Below are 25,306 nucleotides of genomic sequence, written 5' to 3'. Positions count from 1 at the left end.
TAATATACCAAAAATTATGCATTATTTTTATGTTAATGCATGCATGATTTGCATGAAAGCCCTAGTGGAGCAAACTTAATTTACTCATCAAAGATATTATTTAAGGTCCATAATAACATCTTAAATTTCAGAAGAGTCCCCTTATATATGGTGTGGCCTAAAAAATAAATCTATGTGAACCAAATTTTCTTCATTATAAAATATTGAAAATTAGAACTTTTTTTGGGATTTGAAGGCTTACTTTTCATTAGAACTATTACATGGGCTGGGCAATACAAAAAATGGAGCTATCTGATCCGAATTTGGTCAGGTTAATTTTCATTAAACAACTAAATTGTTGCTGTAAACGAATTTTAATCAAAAAGTATTGAAAATTAGGCCTTTCTAGCATATAAAGATTCGCTTTCCTTTGGAACAGCTGCGCAGGTGCGTTCTAAGAATTTCAAAAAATTGACATATCCGGTAAAAAATTTTCACACAAATCTACTAAGCGATTTTTGTTCCGAAATTCTAAAAATTACAATATGTTTTCGAACATTTCGACCTACGTGGACAAACATCAGACAGACAGACGGACATAAAAATTCAAAAAATAATTCTGAATCGATCGATATAATAAACATTGCAAGTCGTTCTATTCCGTAACCATTTAACAACAATAAAGTCTGCTCTAATTAGGAGCCCGTAAGTGAAAAAGTTGAGCGAGCCATTTGATCAAAATTTTGAAAATACATTTGAAAACGTAAGCAAAGATAATATTTTCAAAATTTCTTTTTGCGATTGTCTCGGTGTTTTGTCGTACATTTGGCTCATGTCTGACTAAGAATTTTCTTTTGAGTTTTTTTTTGCTAACTTAATTATTGTATTTGCGTTTGTTTCTTTATATATAAAACAAAAAAAAAAAAAAAAGAACAAAAAAACAGAGCAATAATAATAATAATAATAATATAATAACAATAAAGTTTCTTTTCATTATATGCTGCGGCTAAAGCGTACCAAAGAAAGCAAATTAAGTTTTATTATAAAATGCGTTAAACTCTATATAATGTTTTTTTTTATTCTCCATTGACCGCTTGTATGTACAAGTTTTGAATTAACATAAGCTTGTCTATCTGTTTGTCCATCAGCTTGATTGTCTTCATTCCTTGTTCAATCTATAGGTGAGATATCTTAATGAAGTTTGCTATACCGATAAGTTTTGCCCCAAGGATAAAGGCTTATCAAAATAGTTCGGATCGGATCAAATATATAAAATTTTATTATGAAAAGTCGTAATATGAATGAGTGGGCCGTGTTTTTACTTATTTTTTGTTTACTTAATTATTGTGATACATAAGCAGTTTTAAGACCATTTCTAAGAGGGGCGCATGCGTGTTAGCTAGCAAATATGTTGAATGAATTCTTTTCAAAGAAATATATGCTTGGCTCGAAAATCAAGTAGGTTTGAAACGTGAAATGATGATAATGATGAATGTGAGAGGATGCGCATAATTGTAATTGTTCGACGAACTGGCAGTTTACTCTCATATCTATATATATATATATATTAATGTATCTCAAGTTAAGTACTTACCGCTCCTAAACGTTCGCTAAGCACGTTATTCTCACGTTGTGCCCTTTCCAGTGTCTGCAGAGTTGTCTGTAAAGCAATTGGAAAGTATTCATTAAAAACTAACTAATACCATCTATTATAACAAAACGTGTCATATCACATTTACTCATAATCCTTAATGTGTTCTCGAACTATAAAATAACTCAAAATGAGAAAAGTATTTGAACTTATTCTCACATATTCAATAACACGCTTGCTTGTAGCCCCTTCTCTACTGGCAATGAAACCGTATCGTTACTGAAAGCAATATTTGAATGATGGATACTTCATAGTGATTCGATTTTTACCGTTATTTTTCATGAGAACACTCTTATGAGGAGAAGTTCGAGGGAAATCCAAATTTCAATACCCCACAATATTGGGGGCGCATGGCCGACTTCTTCGGCAAGTATTTGAGGATCACTCATAGGCACATATAAAAGGCATGGACAAAATAATATGAATCCGATGAAATATATTATCATGTTGTTGTATGTTGACAACATTGCTTCCGTGTAAATAGAGCGACACGTATATATTGCATAGTTTATGTGTCGAGCGTTGTTTTGCGGCAAATAACACAAGCGACCGATGGGACATTATATCTTCCAGAGTTCGAAAGAGAGCGAGTCGTTGGTGCTCCGGCCATCGAAAGCGTCTGCAGCAGAAATAGCTGAACTGTTTTAAGGTTTTGTCAGCGGTTATATCGTGGTATTCAGATTCCACGTTCTTCCATTCACACGACTGCCCGGAATGAATGCGAATGCGAATGCGTCTCGATAACCTCAATGATGAAGAAGTTCTTTCTACGGTTGTTTACTCTTGCTGCCATGTTTCGCCCATATACAGCCCAAAGAAGATCCAGTTTTGATTTGAAGAGCATCTGATTATCATCAAATATCTTCGCCGGCCAGTACCAACCAGTACCAGTTGCCACTGCTCAACACAGTTGAACCTTTCTATGGAGCGAATGAGGAACGGGTCATAATCTCCAAAATCGTGGAAGTAATTAGCACATGTTTTTATACGGGAATGGGACAACATTTCTTTGAAAACTATCCAGTAGACATTCTACGAATCTATTTTGCAAATAGTTTTACAGTTGTAGTTATTAATAAATAGCTGTAAGTAGGTTTTTTATTACTTTATCTGTTGTTGTTTACAAATAATGAGCGAAAAACGCCCCATGTTTTTGCTTTTAAGACCAAGGGATGTGAACGTATGTTGCACGGTGGCGTTCATTCAATACCAACTTGCCTGCAAGAATTTCAAATGTTTCTGAAAAACTTGAGGCCGGCATCTTAATTTTTGACGACCGGTAGAATGGTCGCAAAGGCAAACAGAGAAACAGACAAACAGACAAACAGACTGATGCCTCAATCAATTTAGTAGTCTATGAATGTATTGACTCGCTATGCTTCTGTTCAATGAAATAGAAATATAATGAATGCTTGGAAAAGTTATCATCCACAAGCCTCAAATTAATAACTGAGGTCCATATTAAAGTTTACGAGAGATTTGCTGAAACATGGCATTCGCAATCAATTGTGATAGTTGATAAAAAAAAAAATAAAAATAAAAAAATATGGTATTTGTTTAAATCTTTCATTAAAACTCGAAATAGTTGCTTTCCCAGAACTAATGTGAAAAGTTTAATAAAAACTATTTGTTGATTAAATATAGGGGTGAATATAATACTCATAGCTGGGCCTGATGAAATCATCGTTACAATCTCAAAAACAAAGTATTCGAATCTGCCCTTATTCACCCACCGGCCGTGGGTCAACATTCATATAAGAGTCCGGAAAGATTCGCAAACAAGAAGAATCCAAACAGTAGAGGCCTAATCTTTAAGGTCTTAAGACAATACTAACTTCCTTTCTTACATTCGGGTATAGGTTGTGATCTTTCAGGGAGAAATTTTACTAAGGCATTCAAACACACACACACTCAAACATACACACACATATATATATACAGGCAAACCTGTTTTTGTGCGGTAGATAGGGACCGCAGAAAAAAAACCGCACAAAAAAAAATATTCAAAAACTTCATAAATAGCTATAAGAAATAATTTTTCACAGCATATTGAAGAAAATTTTTTTTATGCGGTAGAGAGGGACCTGACCTCTCGGCGAAATTCAATGTGTCGATATTCATATACCGCACAAAAAAGAGAATCGCACAGAAAAAAGAATCGCACAAAAAGAATCGCACAAAAAAAAGCGCATAAAAAAAGACCGCACAAAAACAGGTTGACTGTATATATATATATATATATATATATATATGTACAAATTTATATGTGCCCTTTTGGATAGAGTAATCGCGGCAACATATTTAGCATCGAGGCGTTGAAGTACCTAAGATTAAACTGTGTCTTACTTAATTAACCAAACAGTTTGTAGTTTTTCGAACAAAAGATATCATCCGCATATATTTATTTATTTTTTGTTTGTATTCAATGAGAATGTGAAGCAAATACTATTATAGGTTGAATTGTTTGCTTGAATTGTTGTTGCTTTAATTACCTCTAGTTTAGTTTCCTGCTCCCTGGCATGACGTTCCAACATGTGTATTCGATCTGAGGCTTCCTCTAAGGCAGAACCTAAATTTTCTTTCTCATCTTGCATCAATTGTAAACGTTTCTCCAATTCGTGACGCTTTTCTGTCGTTAAATTCAATTCACATTTTATGGATTCCAAGCTGTTAACGTGTTCCTGCACCATAAGCAAACGGAAAATTACTTTACTTTTATAGCATGTTGTTATATCGTTCATATTATATCGTTCGTATTATGATTATGTTTAAGCTTATATATATATATATATATATATATATATAATTCATTTATTAATGATATATATATATATACGTACCTGTAAACTTGTATTTCTATAATTGTATTGATCTTTAAGTTCTTGTATTTGTGCCATTAGTTTTATTTCTGTGGCATGAGCTTCCTGTATTTGCTCGGTTAGGCGGGCATTTTGATTGGACAGCTCTTCAATTAGTAAAGTTTTCTCCTTTTCTGCTTGTCTTATTGCATTTTCCTGGCAAATTGTTCATTTAGTATGAAGGAAATATTAATTAAAAAATTTATTTCATTTTATTTCATTTATTAATTAATTTACGATACTAAAAGCCACATATAAATTTACCTGGGCTTGCAATTTCTCCTTAAGTTCATTGAGATCTGTTTGCAACTCCAAGACACGTTGTTCGCTTTCTTCTTCGGCAATTGCTAATTTTTGTCTTAATATATGCTTTTCCTGTTCCAATTTCTGTTAACGAAAGCCCAAAATAAAATAATTAATAAATGTTTAGCAGCAGTTAATTAATTGTTAACTGATTTATTGAGTTCATTGTAAAAAAAAAAAAAAAATTCAAATAAATAAATAATTAAATAAATACTTTAACCTAAAATTTATTCAGAGGCCACTTATAAAATAATTAATAAAGGATAGCCTTTTAAAGTGACAAGTTTACACAAATAATGCTTTTAATTAGATGATAAGTAAATCAAACATTATAGTCGGGCCGGCAATCTTCTTCATTAAATAGTTTAGATGTCTTGTAGAGTAGGAAGCATCATCAGCTGACGTTCTGCGTTTAACGAGCGATCTCATCATTCTTGATTCCGTCAGAAAAATGAGACTGTTTGCACATATAAAAACTTCGCTTCTCTTCTCTATAAACTTTTATATATGAGAGGGACGTATAAAAATTGATTTATACAATCAATATTTTTCATAACGGATTAATATGCCAAATATTTGTCACAAGTTAATTTCAACCAATGCCAATCAACTATTTTTGTTATATGAGACGTTATTTGGGAAGTGACTGTGAAAATTCGTCCTTGTAAACGGATATTTTCAAAATTCCGCTAAAATTACGAGCTTTAGGTGGAACATAACAAATGGCAAATGCCAACAAACGATCGAACGGACGGACAGATAGATAAGCTTAACTCCATTCGGTTCTTACGGATGTTACATAAAAAAAAAAAAAAAAATTCTTTTTACTTCCACGTACAGTAGTACAGTATGGACTGGACTGGGAACGTCTCTCTTTTAAAGTCAAAAATGATTAAATTTTTACTCATTAGTCATAATCTATAAAAAATAATTTTACGGAAATCCTAAATTCATCTCATACCGGATGATTAATTTTCTCAAATGATCAACTGCCTAGAGAGGGGGAAACCAAATGCACATTCGCAGCGCCTCATGCATCTGGCGGCCGATGAAAACGATTAGCGGAAAAGCAGACAGAGCAAACAGAGCAAACAGAGAGTACAGCTTAAATAAATTATGAATAATCCTACTGTTAACGAATATGATTGTAAATTAAAGTGTATTTCTCTTGAAAAGAATATCCACAATCTAGTAGTCCGAGTCCTATAATAGAGAAGCGAAATTCATGACAATACAATAATTCGTCGTATATTTTACTTATATTACCTGTCAAAAAACAAAAAAACAAAAAAAATTAAGAAACATCGTCCAGATCTACTACTATCTCAAGTTTATCTCTACCACAACGAGTGTAGGGTACACTAACATTTATGTATATAGCATTTATAATTTATTTACAGCTAAGACAAGGGAAAGACAGGAAAGATAGAAGTCAGAAGAAAAAAGGAACGATTGATTATGAAATCTACATAGCTCCCTTGTTTTACTGAACCCACAAATTGTTGCGAAGATTTGTTGCCGAATCTTTCCTTCGTCCCGTTATCAAACTTTTCGAATAAAATTCAAGCGATCAGTCAATCACAATTTGCAAGAAATATCATATGTAGTGAAGTTGAGTTAACTACTCGTTTAAAAATCAATTTACGTTGAATCAGAGCCACTTCCTTGAAATCCTTGAACGTATACTTGGAGTCAAATCGAGCCCATTTACACACTTGATGATTGGAATTGATTCAGATATATGTGTGTGTTATCTTAGCACATATTGCCCCAAAGGCATATATATTTTCTGATATTCTAGCAAATTCGAGTCTATCATCAGTTATCTCTTGCCTTTCCCTTTGTCTTATTATCCGGTGACTCATTGGTCGTAAGGTATTCTAAAATTCTGATGTTTCGAGACGATATCAAATTGTGATTTTCGTGCACCGGATCCAAATATTTTTTTTTATTTTCTCTGAAACTTTGATCCAAATATTAAAAAATATCAAAAATCGATGCGTGACTTTGACTAGGCTTGTCCCCGGAACTTGAAGAAATATGTGGTTGGCGGTTTCGCAATGGGCAAATGATTTGCTGGTCAACGTACGCTTTCCTAAGCAGTGACCAGTTTACGAAATAAACTTGACGGGAATTATATTCGAAAATTGACTGATCTTATTCACGGTTCTGGGTTGCCAAGCTTTTGCATATTTGCAATGGCTTAGGGGTTTATGTGGATCTTTACCGATTGTGGGTGGATGTGCTAGTTGTGTACATGCTCCTTTTTCTTTTTTCTTTCCTGCCTCGTTATATGCTTCATATTAGTTTTTAATAATAAATAAATTAAATAAATTAAAATAAAGTAAAGGTATGGAAAAAATGTGTCATATAGAGAGCTCACTTTGGGGTACTTTGGGCGCTGTTAAGATCTCCGCCGTCTAATAATTAATTTTTTATATGTCTTTAAGCAATAAAATATTAGAAAATAATTTCATAAGCACCTACAGCATAGAAACCGCAATTAAGGCTCGCTTTAGATGAAAATTTGCACCCTTGTATTTAAGGGCTTTGTTATATTGCGAACGAAAATGGATCTTAAACAAGAGTTTGACTGCGTGAGTGAGTGAGTGAGTGAGTGATGAATTTTCACTTCTTGACACCTGCTATTAATCGTCCATTAATGATTTAGAAGTAAATATTGAATAATTCAAAATTATTTCAAGGACAAAAAAAAGTCAAACTACTGGAGATTTTGGCTTACTTATATGCATATTTATTGTACAGATTTCATCTAAATACTTTTGTTTGGCATTGGTGTGCATAATTTTAAGAAACAAAAAATGCAATTTATTTATTTTTATTATGGTTTTTATTAATCACAGCAGCAAAAAGTAACTACACTACCAACTGTAAGACATTTGCAACTTCCGTTGTTGCACGCACACCTCTATACACGCACATTAAATATAGTATAGTATTCACCGCATGCCTACATTTAATTTGGTCCCTTGCATGTGCATAGACAGTTGTATATAGTGTAACGTAAACATCTTATTATGAAAACCCAGAAAATATATATATATATATACAATACATATATGTATACATGCACGCACATATACTTTAAAGCATATGATAAGAAATGAAAAACACATTCATCAGTATGATCAAAACATTTCATTGAGCGTGAAATAGCGGCGGAGAAAGTGTATGAAAACATATACTAATACTATGTACGTATCTACGTATGCACGTATACGAGTATGTATGCATTTGTGTTTACGTATTTCATTACGGGATTAAACGATAGGATGGAATAGAATTACTTTCCCATTTGCAATAATATCCATATGTACAACTCAGAGTCATCGTACCGCCTTCCCGTTCTTCAGATGTCGACTCGATTTCTTGACTCACCTTACTTCTTTACTTATCTACTCGTCAATTCTCACTTAGCATACGTTAATAAATAATGTATCCTTAGTTGATGATTAGAAATTATGACTTGGAATAAATAGAAAATAGACAAAGCCGATGTAAATTCCACCCTACACTACAAATATTCAATATACATAGAAGTTAATATAACATATTTTTTACTAGAACTATATAAAAAGATATGATGACCGATCAACTATACCTATATACTCGTATACTATACTCGTATATCTGAGATAATAATTTGCAAATTTTGTACGCATAACAAATATTCATTCGCGTTGAAGCAACTAAGAGTTTCGACATTTGCTTTATTTGCATTACGCTACGCGTGGTATGAATATGGTACGAATCTCAAAAGTATTGCCAATAGATCATATTTTTTACACATTAGTGTGTCTAGTGTTTGTCTCAAGATCCTGATATCTTGAAGATATCTTCAAGGTACATCTGAATGATAAGATACATAATTACAAAGAACAAAGAAATTTATGCAAATCGTGGATGAATAGTTTTTGCAAATTGTAAGTAATTTGTTGCAACTGAAATCGTTCAATGATAGTTTATCTTGTTTACTAAAATTCGAAATCTGTTGTGAAATGAGAGAGAAATTTAATTATTTTGCTGAGTCCATTACCGGAAAGTGCACTAACTACTATTATTATTATTATTATTATCATTTCGGAAACTTTCTAAGGTCTATGTAAACTTATTTGGAATACGCCCTTAAATAAATACATTTCATTTTATTAAAATTGATGCCTTTAACTTATTTAACGCCCTCGAATAAAGCAAACAAAAAAATTATATACAGTTTTTTTAGTACGCATTAATTATTCATATTAAGCATTGCGTCTAATGCCCTTGTGGCTATGTTACTATGTATTTATATAAAATCTTCAGAGACATACATACACCTACGCTATATATGCAAAACATAATTATTCGACTGAGCGAGAGAGAGAGAGAGAGAGAAAATATCGTAGTCATAAAGTTGATAGTTGTAGTGTAACCATAGCAAATGCCAAAACCCAGTGTAATTTTATTACATTAATCTCAAGAGTTAAACTGAGAAATCCGGAATGATACTTTCAGGTCATATTGACGAATAGAATGGAAATCAGTAACGAAACTCAATTCAAAATTCCGAAAACACTTTCATCAGTAATCTATAGACAGGGGTAGATATTAATATGAAATATCTTGAAAGTATGCCTTTGCACAAACATACATAACGTGTCGATTGCCAAGCATGTTATTTAAAGAAGATTTATCTATAACCTATGGAGAATGAATTAATTGCAGTCGAATGCAATAACCCTCTCTCACCTTTTCAATCCATTTTTTTTTTGTCTCTTTCTGTCTCTCTCTCTCTCTCTCTCACCGTTTCTTTTTTGATCGAAGTCGCGCTGGCATTTCCTAAAATATATATCTTCGCTACAGGTGCTGTATTTGTTGATGTGCTCAATTATTATGATTCATTTAAACCACAAGCAAATAAATTCGAGGACTAAACTGCGACGACCACTAGGAAGTGAAACTATCAGCCCTATTTTCTATCCAAACAAAAAAAAAAAATGTCGGCTAGAGAGTTATTTTAATAGAATTAAATATTTAATTGATGTTTTCAACCGCACACACACACACACACACACAAAGTATATGTTTAACAGCAAAATTTTGTCTACCATTGCAAGTTGCAGGATTACGTTTCTTCACCATCGATTGGGAGGTTACAATACTATCGTCCACACGTCTTCTTGTAAATGCTTTAATCTTGATTTTCACAGTGTTGGTTGGATGTAATGGGATAAGGAGATTAGCATGAACTTTTTTTCCCCATTTTTTTTCCATAATTTCTTATAACCTAGATTACTTATAATGTACGGGTATCTTAATGTGCGAATGTATCCCGAAGGAATTGTGATGGACCCACAGTCAGAATTATTTTCTGAATCGATCCAAGCCTGACTTGTATTCAATCTATAGGCCACAATTTTAGATTAATTTTGATGAATTTCGGCACAGTGACATCTTTTGGGCCAAGGATAAATCCTATTGAAAATGATTCAAATCGGATCACTTTTTTGATCAATTTGTATATAAAACGCCTTAAATTGAAAAGTCGATATATGGATAATTGTAAAGTGATATAACATATTTAATGTTGGGCCTTGTTCTACTATAGAGTTTTTACTTGTTTTAGAAACAATATTTTTTAAAAACTTGTTTGAGATATATAGAAATTTGATTTGAAACTTCCTTGACACTCTTGTACTAAACTTTTACTTTTAATACTCTTTGGCCGCTTGAATCTCCTATAGACTGGATGAGCGGTTAGAATATTTTCCAAATACGATTCCCTTAGGGGGAATTTAATATTATTTTTGCTACTTGTACACATATTTGTATAGTGATTCGAAGCAAAATAGATTAACACACACACACACACACACACACACACACAGTTTTAAAGTTTAATACACAGATATATTGGATAGAATAGTTTGGATATACAGATAGAATGCAGGTTCGTGCTTAAGCCCGACACTAAAATATCGCAATTTTTTTTCGTTTAATAAAACCCTAAAGTATTCCGAAACTTTTCAATGAAAAAAATTTTAAGCTAACAAACATTTAGCGCCTGGCGAAAGCAACATAGAGAATTCAAAGCATTACCAGTCCTTAAAGTCAGTCTACGTTGTTGGATCTTTTCATGAAGGACAAAAAGCAAAAACACTTAATACCTCCTCCATGGGGTGTATATAAAAAAGCAAATCTTACATAACATGCAGTAACCTGCGAAGTACGAAATTCTGGATAGATTACTATTGCACTATTGCAATGATTAGGTCATCATCCCAACCCTTACTGGTGCTTCCTTTCCTTTCCTTTTAGAAAAGATTTTCTCAAATAATAATGCAATAATAAGAAATCGTCAATATATGTTATCCGAATGTTTGAGAAAAAAATTTTCATAAAAATTTTTTATTGATCCAACTTTCGTATTTATTTGTTTGTTCCTCTATGCCAATGAAACTATTAAATATTAGCATTCGATTTCACACACAAAGGATTAATTGAATGAAATCTGTATAAGCGTGAACGTGATTCGATGTCAACGAGCTTAGCCGTGAACGTAAATTATTTTAACGTCCATTCTCCGGCCGAGCTCCTCTTATGGGTTACACCGAAACTAAAATTGTTGAGCAAAAAAAAAAAAAAAATAAATAATAATCAAATAAATGCAACGAAATAGATTTCATTTTTTTATTTTTTTCTCTTTTTTTTTTTGCATTTCTGCCATATTTAATTTAGTCGAAGAAAAAATCGTGTTTATCAATTAGCAACAATAAAGTTGTGATAATAATCGTGGTATATGACGATGATGACTCAATGTTTTTCAAAAAAAATTTCTACACTTCAAAAGTTGATTGTTGGCAAAATGTAAAAAACAAATAAATAATGATTACGAAAAAATGTTTGTAAATTATTACATTCAGGCTACAATGAAAGTTTGGCTTTAAAAATACATAACCAATTGACTAATAAATAATAATAACAATTATCCTATTTATATATGTTGAATGCATTATTGAATGTTATATTGTATGATAATTTTTAATATACATATATAGAGTATTGTTGTGTATGTAAAATTATAAGAACAGCTTGCAAAGTGATCATAATTTCTCAACGTTTTACAAATGATTAAGCAACTAATTATGTAAAACGTTATCTTCGATTAATCAGTCCATCCAATCATAGCTATTTAGATTTTTGTGCTACATGGGCATATTAAGTTTGTGTGGATGTTTGCAACAGCAGAGAGAAGCAGTTGTGAGAGACTCAGCTTTCATTACACCGATCGAAATTTGTCTCTTCGTCTCTCCGTCTCTCTGTTCACTTGTATTCATATACCCTACAGCACTTGCGGTTGCACAAGTTTGCACGGACATGTACATCATCGATAGCTTATCTTTAATTATAAAGTTTGAGCGCACAATCACTTTCAAAATCGAACAAAGCTTGTCTATCATTCCATCCATTTTGATATGTTTTGATGAGCAAAGCTGCTACACCGAACACTTTTGACTCAAGAATGAACAGTATAAACAATTATTCCGACCACTTCCCATTTATGGCCTTATACTGAAAAGTCAATATATGGATAAGTGTAGAGAGAGAGAGAGAGAGAGAGAGAGAGATCCAGAATATTTAGTGGTGGGCCTTGCCTAAGCATGCAATTAACGTATCAACGCTGCAGTAATAATATAATCTTATGTTGTTCCTTGACATACTGATCATTGCAACTTGAATTTTTATCTATAATAGATACGATATCTGACTTATTGGCTGTAACATAACATAAATAATAACTTAAGGGAGTACTTCATAGAATATCAATGAATATGATTAGAGTACAAAAAACGACTAAGACGACGACCCTGAGGTCGTCAAAAATTTTTGCTTAAAATATTTGCAATGAATTTCCATTTTCTTTTCTCTTAGATTCTTGAAACATGCAAGAAAGTTTACTTCTTACTCACTCCTACGTCACTTATGTTAATTGTATTGTTGCATAAACCTCCTCGTTGTGATTTTACCTTTTTATTCAAATTCTTTTGAGATTAAGTTCATACCAATGAATTGTGATTTCTTAGGCTAACCTCCAAGTTATCAAATATGGGATTTTCGTTACAGTATCATGAGGTGGTGCGTGAGTTTTTATGCAGTTACATGCAGATCGTTACATAGCATGTTACACGTTCTAAATTATATCCGCATTATATCAAGTGAAACATATATATTTTGGAGATTATTACTTCGACTTACTGGCGATGTGATAGCAATTCCGAAAACTTTCATTTTCGAGATTAAATATTAAACTTTAAAAAAGTTGATCCATTATTTAAGAACTTTTTTATACATTTTCAATAAATATTTGCTTTTAAAATTTATTACAAAATTTCTCTCATACAATGATTAGCTGTGTAAATTATCTCATTATATTTCGTAAGATTGTCCTTGAGATTCAACTTTTTTAATGATAATATTAGCGCAACATAACTCATACAGTTATAAGTTCGCTTTTGCTTTGCGTGTATGTATAATAAAACCCATAAAACTATATATGTAAGTGTCATCTAATATATATAACAATTCATAGAAATTTATTATCTTATTTGCTTTTTATTCAAAAATAGAGCACGTTTTTGCACTTAGATATTATGAGTATTTAGCACCACAAAAAAAATTATTGATAATTAAAAAAAAATAATAATAATAATAATGATGAGACTCTCTATGAAGTTAAGTAAAAAAAAAAAAAAGAAGTAAATAAATAAATAAATAAATAAATATTATACGAAAATTATATCACAAAAACAAAAAAGAAAGATGTTTCAACATTATAGTCGGGCACGGCGAGAGCCTTAGAACATTGGCTCATCGAATTCACATTTCATTTTCAAATCGATTTAAAATGATGAAATACTATTATTGATCATGATCGTAAAAATCATCTAATTCAATGCACTATCAACAGGATTTGTTTTGGTCCCTGGTCACAAAAACCTCATCATACCAAATTTCTTCAAAATATCGTAAAAATTGCTTGCTATTCCTAAGCGGAACACAAATGCACACGGCCAGGCGACGGGCAAGCATAAATCGACTAAGAAAATGATTCTCGATATATTGATCGGTCGGCGGTCTGTTTAATTACTTCCGATTGTTTCATACATCCGCACAAACTTACTGTTCTACAAGTCTTTTCAGCTACAACAAGTAGAACAACAAGTAGTCGAGCCCTCTGTTAAATACGCAATAGAAGGATGAATTCAAGCATACGATGTCTTCGAAGAGTCATCTTCATGAAGATTTCGTAACGAGATAAAATAATTGATCGAGTATTTCGTCCGTAGGTTTGACACATGAAATACAATCCAACTGTGTTATGAATTAATTACGATTTCATGGAAAGCTTACCCCACACAAATTTCACCTTAAGCAGTAATAACAACACGTAAGAAAATTTTGTTCGGTCAGGAACGAAAATTTTATACCCATCACCGTTATCTTATAAAAAGACAAAAGAAGTAGAAAAACACAAATTTTCGTGCTCTATAATATGAAGTGGGCGTGGCTGATTTCTTCTATTTTGAAAACAAAAACTTTTGTCGTTTCAGGCATGTGGGCGTTATAAGCCTCCTCGTAGGCGATATTTTCATTTTCGCTAATGGAAGAATATTTACCACAAATACTACAAAGTTGCGCAAACCGACAAATGAACAGACGAGCAAGCGGACATGTTTACATGCATTCACGATTTGAAACTGGCTAAGAATTTGTATACTGCTGGGGGTTTTTGAAGCTTGTCTCTGCGCGTGTTATAAAAGTATTGAAAAAAGAATTGTTTTGATACATTATAATATTGGAGTAGGCGTGGTCAATTTTTTCCATTTTTTTTTTGCATAAATGCTACAGCATCGCTCAATGAATATGCGTTCAAATTTTTATGCATTTATTTGCTATAGTTTTTATGAGAATGTAAGTAAAAAACCAATTTTTCATTCCCTTTGAAAAGCAGAGGTTTTCTCAGTTTATATGGTGCTATGGGCGTGTGTTTCAACCGATTTGATCAATCTTTAGTACCAATTTGTATGCAAGCAATTCGATTGTTTCTCCCAAATTTAAAGTCGATAGCTTTATTTTTGCGGCGAGGAGAATGTTTAACATAGACATTATATAGACGGGCAGGCGGTTACATGGATTTAGAATTTGACGCCGATCAAGACTATATATATATTTATTTTGTGGGATGTCTGATGTCTGATGTCTGATTTTTTTTGGGCAAACGTTGCAAACGTCTTGACAAACTGAATATACTCCTCATCCATCGGTGATAGTTATAAAAAGAAGCTATTTAAAAAGCAGCAAGTTAAACAGAAGAAGTTCATAGACATGAGTCTAAACCAGAAGTTGGTCATGGTGTTTGAGTTTGACATAAATAAAAAAAAAAGAAGAAGAAAACAAACATTTGCTTATAAGCATTTCTGATTCAAAATATGGTCGTCTTAGGCTTTATGACTTTTATGGTGTTTTTGCTTTGTACTTTAGTTTTACTTTTTTATTCTTTCTATCTTTTTTTTTTTTGTTTTATTTCTGACGAAAAAAAAAACCTTACAGTATAATCCTATTCATAATTTATTTTTAGCTGTACTTATTATTATAAAAAAAGGTTGGCAAAAACCGCTTTCTGACTTAGTTCTTGTTTACCACCTCTCTGTCAACATGTCAGAAGAGATTTTATCATACATGGAAATGTTTGTAAAAAATATTGTACATACATACAAATAATAATAATGCATATGCCGAATACGAATAGGTATACTGGCAACGCGTGCTTTTTGCATTTAAAGCTAACTAACAGCACAAAATATTTTCTAACCTAATAATTTTATATTATGCTATTGTCATGGGAAGCAGGAGTAGCACAGCAAAAGTAAGCGCATAATAACCATAAATGTTGTCGGCGAAGAGAAATAAGCAATTGTTATATATACAATTTTAACCTACCTATCTGTACCTACCTACCTACCTGCCTAAAAACGAAGTATGGAAGATGCACTCAATTTCTTATTTCATTGATCATCTAGGAGTATTCATTAGGCGTAATTGAAATCTTTTACAAAATATTATTAAAAAGATTTGGTACTGTAGAGAGAGAGAGAGAGATAGAGAGAAAGAAATAGAGAAAGAGAAAGGGAGAGAGAAAGAGAGAGAGAAAGAGAAAGAGAGAGAGAGAGAGAGAGAGAGAGAGAGAGAGAGAGAGAGAGGAGAGAAAGATCTAAAACCATGCTTTTCTGTCCATTTGAACGTCCAAGTGTCTACCTTTTACTCTCACATTTGAGTCATACACATAGTTTTTGATTTAATCCAACTCTTGACGGCAAACCCTATTATTAAATACCCTACACTGCTTCGACTAATACAATTGTTCATTCATATTATTGGGCAAAAAAAACTTTGATTATTATGTTAACAGCGACTGGCATTATGTTTTATTGAGTAAACCGCAGCATTTTCCGAAAATGAATGGACTGATTATGGGTTCTGTAAAAAATCTGTACCAAAGAGTGACATATTTCGTACACGTTCGTTCCAGTCACACATGAATTTTCTAAATCTAAAATGCGATAATTTTGCCGAACATCGACTAACAGTCGAATAAGGCCGACTATCACATATCTTCCTACACCATTTCGCCTAATACAGTTAGAAAATTACTCATTATTTTCACGCAAAGGCATAATTTTTATGAAAGTTTAGTTATTCGACAAATCCTTACACGAGGCGGTACCCAAAAAATATATATCTACAGGGACCGCAATTCGGTAAGGTGGATTTTTATGCCAATTTACTGTCACTATGAGTTAATTTTCACCATGAAATATCATAAGTTATAATGACTTTTCAATACAGAGCATCATATGTGGGGTTGTGGGGAAAAAAGACGACCGATCCAAACTTTTTCCAATAGCATACGTTCTTCATCAAAATATCTCAAAAATGGTTGATATGAAACTTTGACACAAATTTACATACGACACCAGGCCGACGGACGGACAGACAGACAGACAGATAGACGGATAGACGACGAAACAGGCTTAGATCGATTCAATAAATGATCTTGTAACGATTGGTATAATAAAAGTCGAGTGTATCTTAGACACTTTTACGCGTTACATACGTCCGGGCAATCTTAATATTTTCTCTACGAGATGTGATCTTAAGTATAATGAGCCTTATTGCTCAAGATGATTATGTTCAATAAATCAGCATTCACTTGTTGTTATTTCATTGCTAATAAACCTGAACTGCCAGTTGTGTTACGCTATTCTTTGCTTCTTTTTTTTTTTTTTTGTCGTTGGCAACACTTTACCGTAACGATGGCGTAAAATTTCAAATCTTGCGCGTATTTTGAAATACCCTATATTAATCTTCAATAATGTACAAAGAACAGAAGAAATCCCGGATTCGAATCCTTTTGCTATTTATATAATAAAAATGATCGTTTTCTGTCTAGCGATATATTTACTATTTGAAAAGAAAAACCGCGACATTTCATAATTGTGTTTAATGCGTTGACCAGACGACATTTTCTTCCCATTTTGCACATGAGTTCCTTATTCGTTATAGATATTACTTGAGCGCTAAACTCAAATGCAAAAACCATTATGAAGAAAAAGACAGAGACGCAACGGAAAAAAAAAAGAAAAAATACCATCGCACATTATTTTATATTTTATTTAGAAATTACTATCATTTTCTTGCGACACATTTAACTGCATTGAGAAGACCAATGAGAAATAACGCACAGTATTGACATCAATATTTTACATTGTGACCAAGTTTGTGTTAACATTAATTAAAACATTTCATAATTGACGTTTAACAGCAAAAAAAAAAAAAAAAAAAAAAAACAAAAAAAAGAAAAAGAAACATTAAGTTGGTAGAGAAGAAGAAACATGCATCCATACATACATACATATATACATACATGCATATAAACTAGACATTGATTTTAAAGATGTGATAGAAATAAAACTAAATTAACCCAGTTATACCATGTATATGTGGTTTCGCTGAAATAGCAAATAGCTGAATAAATACCGGATAACAAATCAAATTGTTGACAGGGTGAGCTTAATAGTGTATGCAACAAAAACGTATTTTTTTTTTTATTTTTTTATTTTTTTTAATGTTCTTTTGTTTATATCGTTTGCTTAACTTACATTAAAGATTTGCTTGCGTTGTGTTAAACCTCTTAAAACATTAAATGTAGTTTTGTTAACTCAGATAGTAACGATGTATGAAAAACTCAACACCGGCGAAAAATTTTTGCTTTAGTTGTTCGAAAGCAAACCTTAATGCTAATAGACCTATAGTATGCGTAAGTGTATGCATATAAATCCATGTCTGCGAGTAAAGTATTTCGTTATATTAATGCAATTATGTAATTAACGCTGTTTTATACAAAAGAGAAAAAATAAATAAATAATAAATAAATAAGCAAAAAAAAAAAAAAAAAAAAAAAAAAAAAAAAAAAAATTAAATAAACGACTCGCCTTGGAGTAAATTTTAAGTACTCGCTACCGCTACCTACACTATATATATATGAAAATTGCAATGACTCATCGCATCTTGCTAATGTGGGCGTGTCAATCGCCAATCAGATGGAATTTCATAAATAAATCATATTTTAGATTAGCGACCCTAGGGTTTTCATCTTAAATCTTAATGAAAACATATTCAGTTATTGCAATAAACTTTTTTTAAATTTTACCAGCAGAAGTGGCTTATAGTCAATATCATGACTTATCTAATAAAATTTTTCAAATTTCGAATTCAATTTGTAAAGTGTCATTAATTGGTATTTTATTAAGTTACGTCCATTGAAATTTATTGCTTCACACCTCCTATCCTACCTGATGTCTTCAATTTAACTTAAACATTGGTCTTCGTACGGTATATGAGTTTCATTTTCACTTTATAACCTATCGTTCAGAATATGTTAAAGCGTGAAAAAATGGATGTCAACAAACCGCTCTTGTTGGTTATTACTGCGTTTTAAATTTCTAAACCAGTAAGTAAATAAATATTCGGTTATGATCGAATCTTTTATACTCGTTACCGTTATCCGAAAAGAGACTAAAAAAAAAACAGGCTAAAAAAAGCTACATTTTCATACTCTGTAATATAAGGCGGGCGCGGCTGCCTTTTTTTTATTTTCAAAAAAAAAAAACAAAATGTTTTTTGCCGCACAGGCCAGCTGGCGGTGCAAGCGTGTTCTTTGAAAACTTCGAAATTCTTTTGCAAATTCGTAGGCGAACGGGAGAATATTTATAACAGACACTGCACATTTGGGCAGTTGGGCAGTTGGACAGACTAACGGACGGATATTCTTAAATGCGTTCCAAATTTGAAATCGGCCAAGGAAAATCAGAGGTGTTCTCTCTCCGTTTACGTACTGTAAACGTGTAGTTCGACTGATTTGATGCATTTTCAATATCGCTCTGCGTGCAAGCATTTTCAATGTCTTTGCGAAGTTTGAAGTCAATAGCTTCATTTTTGCGGCCAGGGGAATGTTGAATTCATTCCGAATGTGATACGGATCAATAATATTTATACTCGACTGCTGCCGTTTGGGCGGTACAAAAGTTTTAGTAAAATGATTATAGCCGTCAGTCTTTGGTGATGGGTATAAAATGCAGCAATCTGTAATATAGGTAGAGAGTGATTTGCAAGATGATGACGTGTTTGGCCGATCAGCGGTTTTGCAAAGTTGCGAATGTACGAAAATGGATCAATAGTTGTTTCGTCTCTAGATCATCAAGTTCTTGCCGCGGAGGCATACGCAAACTACCGGATAAGAAGCAAAAAATCACAGATAATGGTCCTAAGTATTTCGACTATTTAGCTTTGTAACAAGCAACATTTTAAGTGAGATTGAATTTTATGAACAAATGGATAGAATTTGTTAAAAAACCTCTAACATAATACTTGAATCTGAGGTCTTTAGGCTCTTACGGATAATAATAGAATCAATGTAATCACGACTATCTTTGGATGGATTACGCTTTGAGATCTTCTTCATCATCTATGCAGGGCATCAGAGAGATGCAACGGAGAAATGGATACATTGCAAGCATCAGGCCTTTAAAATGAATATTATGTCAGTGCTCTGTAGAATACTTCTTCTATTAATTTATCAACATTGTTTTAAAGCGTCTCCAACTATCCCAGATATAATGTGCTATACCTGTACTGATATGAATAGCCCTTTGAAGAGCACACCGAGTACGTAGTACTTGAGAGCACAGTATTTATCTCTTAACGTAATGTATTTTTTTCGTTCGCTTCGTATTCGTTTCTATGAAAAAACGCCGATTCGGAAGAAGAGCAGTACAGGAATAATCAGATAAAAAAGTCGATTACGCGGTCGGTGGCGCAAGGTGAGTTTATAAAGCAAAAAAAAAAAAAAAAAAAAACACTACGACTTTTAATGCGTATACTGCTAATATATGAAACATTTCTGGCCACCTTAACATAGAAGGTTGCAATTTATAGTTGTAGGGTAATTTGTTTTAGTTATGTTTCGTGTTCCGTAGAAATGAGGAAAATGGATCATGTTTTATTTTTGTTTTTTGTTTGTTTTTTTTTTTTTTTATGGCTGTTCGTTCGTTCGTTCGTTCGTTTTGCTTTCATACAACTACTATATGGCCTGCAAACAACATTCAACACCTTTGAATGTGCTGTTATTTCTTCATTTCTCCATTTATACGGCTCTGGTTTAGACAGATTGGCCGACAGAGTCGTAGTATTAATGTGCTTTTAACTTACTGGTAATTTTCTTAATAGTAGACATAACAATTAAATGCAATAAATAAGGGATTGGGAAATGAAGAGATCTGTAAATATGCATTATATATATATGCATATATATATATACATATATATATATATATATATACATATATATATATGCATGTATCCGTTTGCATAAATGTATTTACATAGAAAAACACTTGAAACGTAAATTGATGTGAGAAAATCAAGAAAACTATTATGCAAGAAAGTTTAAGCTATACATATATATATATATATTTTTTTTTTTCAATATATTGATCGTGTGTATATATAGCATATGTGTGCGTAAATATGAGTATATGTTAAGTAATAATTATAGTAATTTTCGCTTTTCTTCGCCTTTATTTCTAGTCAGTAATGCATTTAATCCCAAGCTATATATATAAATATATATATATATATATATATAATGGCTTGTTATCAAAATATATATACACGATAAATTCGGCACAGAAAGATTGCAAGAGAGAGAGAGAGAGATAGAGATAGTTAGATAGATAGAGATAGACAATTTCCAACTGATGTTGTTGTCAGTTTTGGAAGCATTTTATTATATTATCACTTAAACAGTTAGTTTGGAGATATTAGTTAAAAATTTTCTTAAACACATTTTCAAATTTTTCTTGCAATTATTAAAATATCGTAAGTAATTTAAAAAATGGCAAACGAAAAAATCATTAAATAAGAAATATGTAAAGCACTGCAACAATTAAATAAAAAAAAAAAAAAAAAATCCATACAATGGATGCGTTTAAAGTGGGTAATCTCGAGTAAATATGAATATATATAATAAAACAATATAAGGCTATGTACTTTACTTTCTCAGACAATTGATGCAGACGATGCAAGCAATTCATATATTCATTTATATTGTCTTTTCATTTATTTATATTGGCTTCTCTCTCTCTCTCTCTCTCTCTGTCTATCTATAATAAGAGGAAATGCAAAATTCAATGACTTCATTAATTATATAGCTCTTCATGGTCAAAAATCATAGTGCAAGTTTAAATATATTTATACGTATGCCTACGTAACGTATCCATCCATTCATCTGCAGTTTTAGGCAAATTTGTTTACGCAGTTTAATCGGTTAAATGATCTGATCCTCATTAAATCATTTATTTATTTAAAATTAGTCTTATTCGAAATGAATAAAAATTAAACAAAAAAATTTTTATTTAAATTCATTTGTTTATTTTCGTTTTTGGAAATACTCAACACCTGTGCATTGCATTTAGAGTTTAATTTAAAGGTGAAAGCAATTTTCGTTTCCCTAAGAAGAGAAAATGCATTTTGATTCGAATTAATTTATTTTAAATTCAATATAGTCAGTAACCTTAAACGTATGCGATCATCATCGGCCAATGAAGCTTGAGAATTCATTTTATTTTAATCATAGAACTTATAATAATTTATTTTATTAAAACAGTCGAACGTTTTCGCTTTCTACGAAAGAAATTTTTTTCTCCTATGCTAATATAAAAGGCAAGTAAGAATATTATACTTAGAGACTTAAATAAAAGAAAAAGACTAAAATTCCATATTCTATAAGGTTGGGTGGGCGTGAGCGAAAATTTATATTGTGTGTCTGAAGCAGAATATCTCCATGAATACGTTTACCACAGCAATTAACAGACAGATAGACAGACGGACTGACAAACATACTCACAACGGTCCAGAGATTATCGCATTCAATGATATGCAGACTTTATGGGATCGCTGAAGCTTCCTTCTTCTGAGCGCTGGCCCATTTGTTCTATTTTTGTAGAGAGGCGGCAAGAGCAACCAGAATATGAATCCAAATTTTTATCGCTGTATTTGTTGTGGTTCATAAGTAACGAGCAAAAAAAACAGTTTTTATTTTTTTTTTATTTTTGGAAACATAGATGGCCTCAAGTCAGGTTCCACTGCAGGCATTTCCTTTGACCGGTTTGCCCCTTTTTCAATGCCAATCAGCGTGCAATAGTTTTTCAATGTTTCTGGAAAATTTGAAACAGATGCCGTTCCTACGGACAGACGGACATGTTCAAGTTGATTCGGAATTTGATGCTTATCAGCAATATAATAACTCTACAGCTTCCTTTTGAGTAATGCAAACGCTTTGATAAAATGAATATATCCCTCGTCCTTTGGTTATGGGTAGCTTTATATAGTTGTTCTTTGATTTTCTTGATAGATTTGCTTTTCCAGCCGTCCCAAACAGAATGACTATTATGTTGTATTGGTGGATATATCAATTCTATGGTAATGTTTACTCTATTGTTCGAAAGAAACAAAACTTTCATATGAATTTATGAAATGTTAAGAGAATTTCATGCACCGCTTGCAATGTACACTATGATCGAAATGTTTGACTTGTGGCTATAAAGTGTTGCCCATATATGTATTTTTTTTTTAACATAATTCATTAGCGAGTTTCTGTGCGATATTTGATAGCAATACCACCTCTTAGGAGTTGAACATCTAGTGTTTTTCTTAATCAAGCTCCTGAGTCGTTTACGACTTTTGAAATTCTTTGTTAAAAGCTTTGCAGAGGCCTTGGTGTATACCAAGAACATCGGATGATTGTCAGAATGTTGCTTTAAGACATGAAAATTGGGCAGCTTCGAAGGACTTCCGCTTGTAATCATCATCATCGGATAGAGTTTTGATAGTACATAACGATATCTACCGCTTACGAATGCATTGTAACATCAACGAAATATTAAATTGAAGAGGTTTTTATTTGAACAACATCCATTTTTGTTAACATAGTACCCATAAATGGTCACCGAGATGGTAAAAATGCTGTGCAGTGGTTTGGAAACATCACAATTTTTTAAGAATCAACTTTAATTTTTTCTATTTCTGACATTTGTACATGTTTGTAATAACAGTATATATATGCATTCATGCAGTGCCCTTTGGCTTTTTCCCCTCCTTTCCGAAAGCGACGCTTTGAATTATTCTACAATTTACAAAAAACAAATATCCTAAAGCATCTAGGGCCCACAGCGGAATGAGTACTGAAAATATGTATGAAGAGCCCGGTTAAATAATGCAAAGTATTATTATGATGAATAGCGGTACTCAGACTGTTTTAGGTTAGTACACATAGGGGCAATACTATCTTGACGAACGCCTTTAACGCATCTTTATAGATATCTCGATAATTGTTATTTTTCTCTCTGCATATCTTCCGGATCTTGCCATAGGGAGCCAGAGATCCCTTAAGACGCATGTGTTGTGCATTTTTCATTTCGTTCAGTTTAAAACTGAGAGGCTATTGTCGGTCCTTCTGTTCTCTCTGTTCTTTAAACTCTGACGACTACGAGAATTGGAAACAGAATTTTTTCAGTTAAAAAATCAAAATTGAAATTTTATGCATATCAGTAAACACATTTGTCGGAGCTATCTACATTCTCGCTTTAATGCAAATATATCGTAGTTTTCTAAATCGTTTTATCGTGTCACTTTGGGCAGCTATTTGTGTGTGTGTGTGTGTATGTGTAACAAATGATATAAAATAATAAATTTAATATGTTTACATATTGGTAGGTAGATGTACAAAAAAACCAGCAAATTATAAAAATGCAAATCGAAATGAATAATAAAATCATATAAAAAATTTTTTTAAATATGGAATTATGATAATTTCTTTTATTTTTATTTTTTTACAACATTTCTATACCAAGATATGAACAGTATGCGGTTGAGAATATTATTCATCTATTTATTTCGATCTCTCTCTCTCTTTCTCTTTCTCTTTCTTACTTAGTCAAATGAAAACACATACATACATATATTCTTAAGATTACCATCATCAGCTAATTATAAATACAATTTACCATCCATCGAGGGGAACTAATGATAATGACTTTTTCAAGTTATTAAACAATGAAGATGAAGGTAGTTTGTGAAATTTGTAGAATACCTGGGAACTAATGTTATTTTTCGTTTTTCGTTTTTTTCGTCTGTTTCTCTTTCAGTTCGAAACTAACAATTTAAATACAGATCCGTACATGCCGTTACTTGATTGTAAAACTTGGCAAACTGTACCATCCCTATGCTAGAGATAGATAGATAATCAAACTTTTTACTTGCTCGGGTAACATCGAAAAATAAGCGTTACAAGCTTCTTCCGATTCTATGCGATATTGATTTTACTTGACATCCTGTATAACTGCAATCGATATCGCTCGCAATTGCAATCCCAAAAAAAAAAAAAAAAAAAAAAAAACCTACAACAACAAATGGAGAAGAACAACAATAAATTTTTAATAATTTTTTTTCATTTTAAACCCACGACCTGCATTTTTGTATACATCCATATAGGCCTAATGATTATATCGCCGGAACGAAAGCTGTTTAGTATTTCGTTACATTACCAAATAGCTCTTAGCCCAAAACTATTGCAGTGTAGTGTAGTGCGTAACAAATGGTCTTCTTAGCTATATAATTTACAATAAAGTGAGTCATTTATGAACAAGAATTCGAATTGGAGATACCTTAGTAGGAGAAGAGTCGGATATTTTTTTTTTTTTTTTTTGCAATTAATTTTTGTGAACCATACAACACTGTTTGAAAGTTTTAGTATAGCAAAATGCATTTCCAAGGATAAGGGCAAAGAAAGTCTATTGTGTTCCCCTTCCCTCGTTTCGTGTGAGAAATACGATTGAAA

The 25,306-nt window shown here is 32.1% G+C and overlaps 1 protein-coding gene across 1 annotated transcript in view; it reads right to left on the bottom strand.

Annotated features, from left to right (window-relative positions):
- Positions 1–25,306, bottom strand: part of LOC119632384 (bicaudal D-related protein homolog) — a 46,712-nt gene that overhangs the window by 1,253 nt on the left and 20,153 nt on the right. The window contains exons 5-8 of the mRNA XM_038025274.1: positions 4,753–4,875; positions 4,471–4,644; positions 4,123–4,311; positions 1,574–1,639 (exon numbers count right to left, since the gene is read on the bottom strand). Coding sequence (XP_037881202.1) covers positions 1,574–1,639; positions 4,123–4,311; positions 4,471–4,644; positions 4,753–4,875 — 552 coding nt within the window. The remainder of the gene's footprint in view (positions 1–1,573; positions 1,640–4,122; positions 4,312–4,470; positions 4,645–4,752; positions 4,876–25,306) is intronic.

This window comes from Glossina fuscipes, unplaced genomic scaffold (genome assembly GCF_014805625.2).
Source record: "Glossina fuscipes isolate IAEA_lab_2018 unplaced genomic scaffold, Yale_Gfus_2 1, whole genome shotgun sequence".
Taxonomy (NCBI): Eukaryota; Metazoa; Arthropoda; class Insecta; order Diptera; family Glossinidae; genus Glossina; species Glossina fuscipes.
The sequence above is the reverse complement of the archived record's forward strand: the minus strand, read 5'-3'. Positions and strand labels throughout refer to the sequence as shown.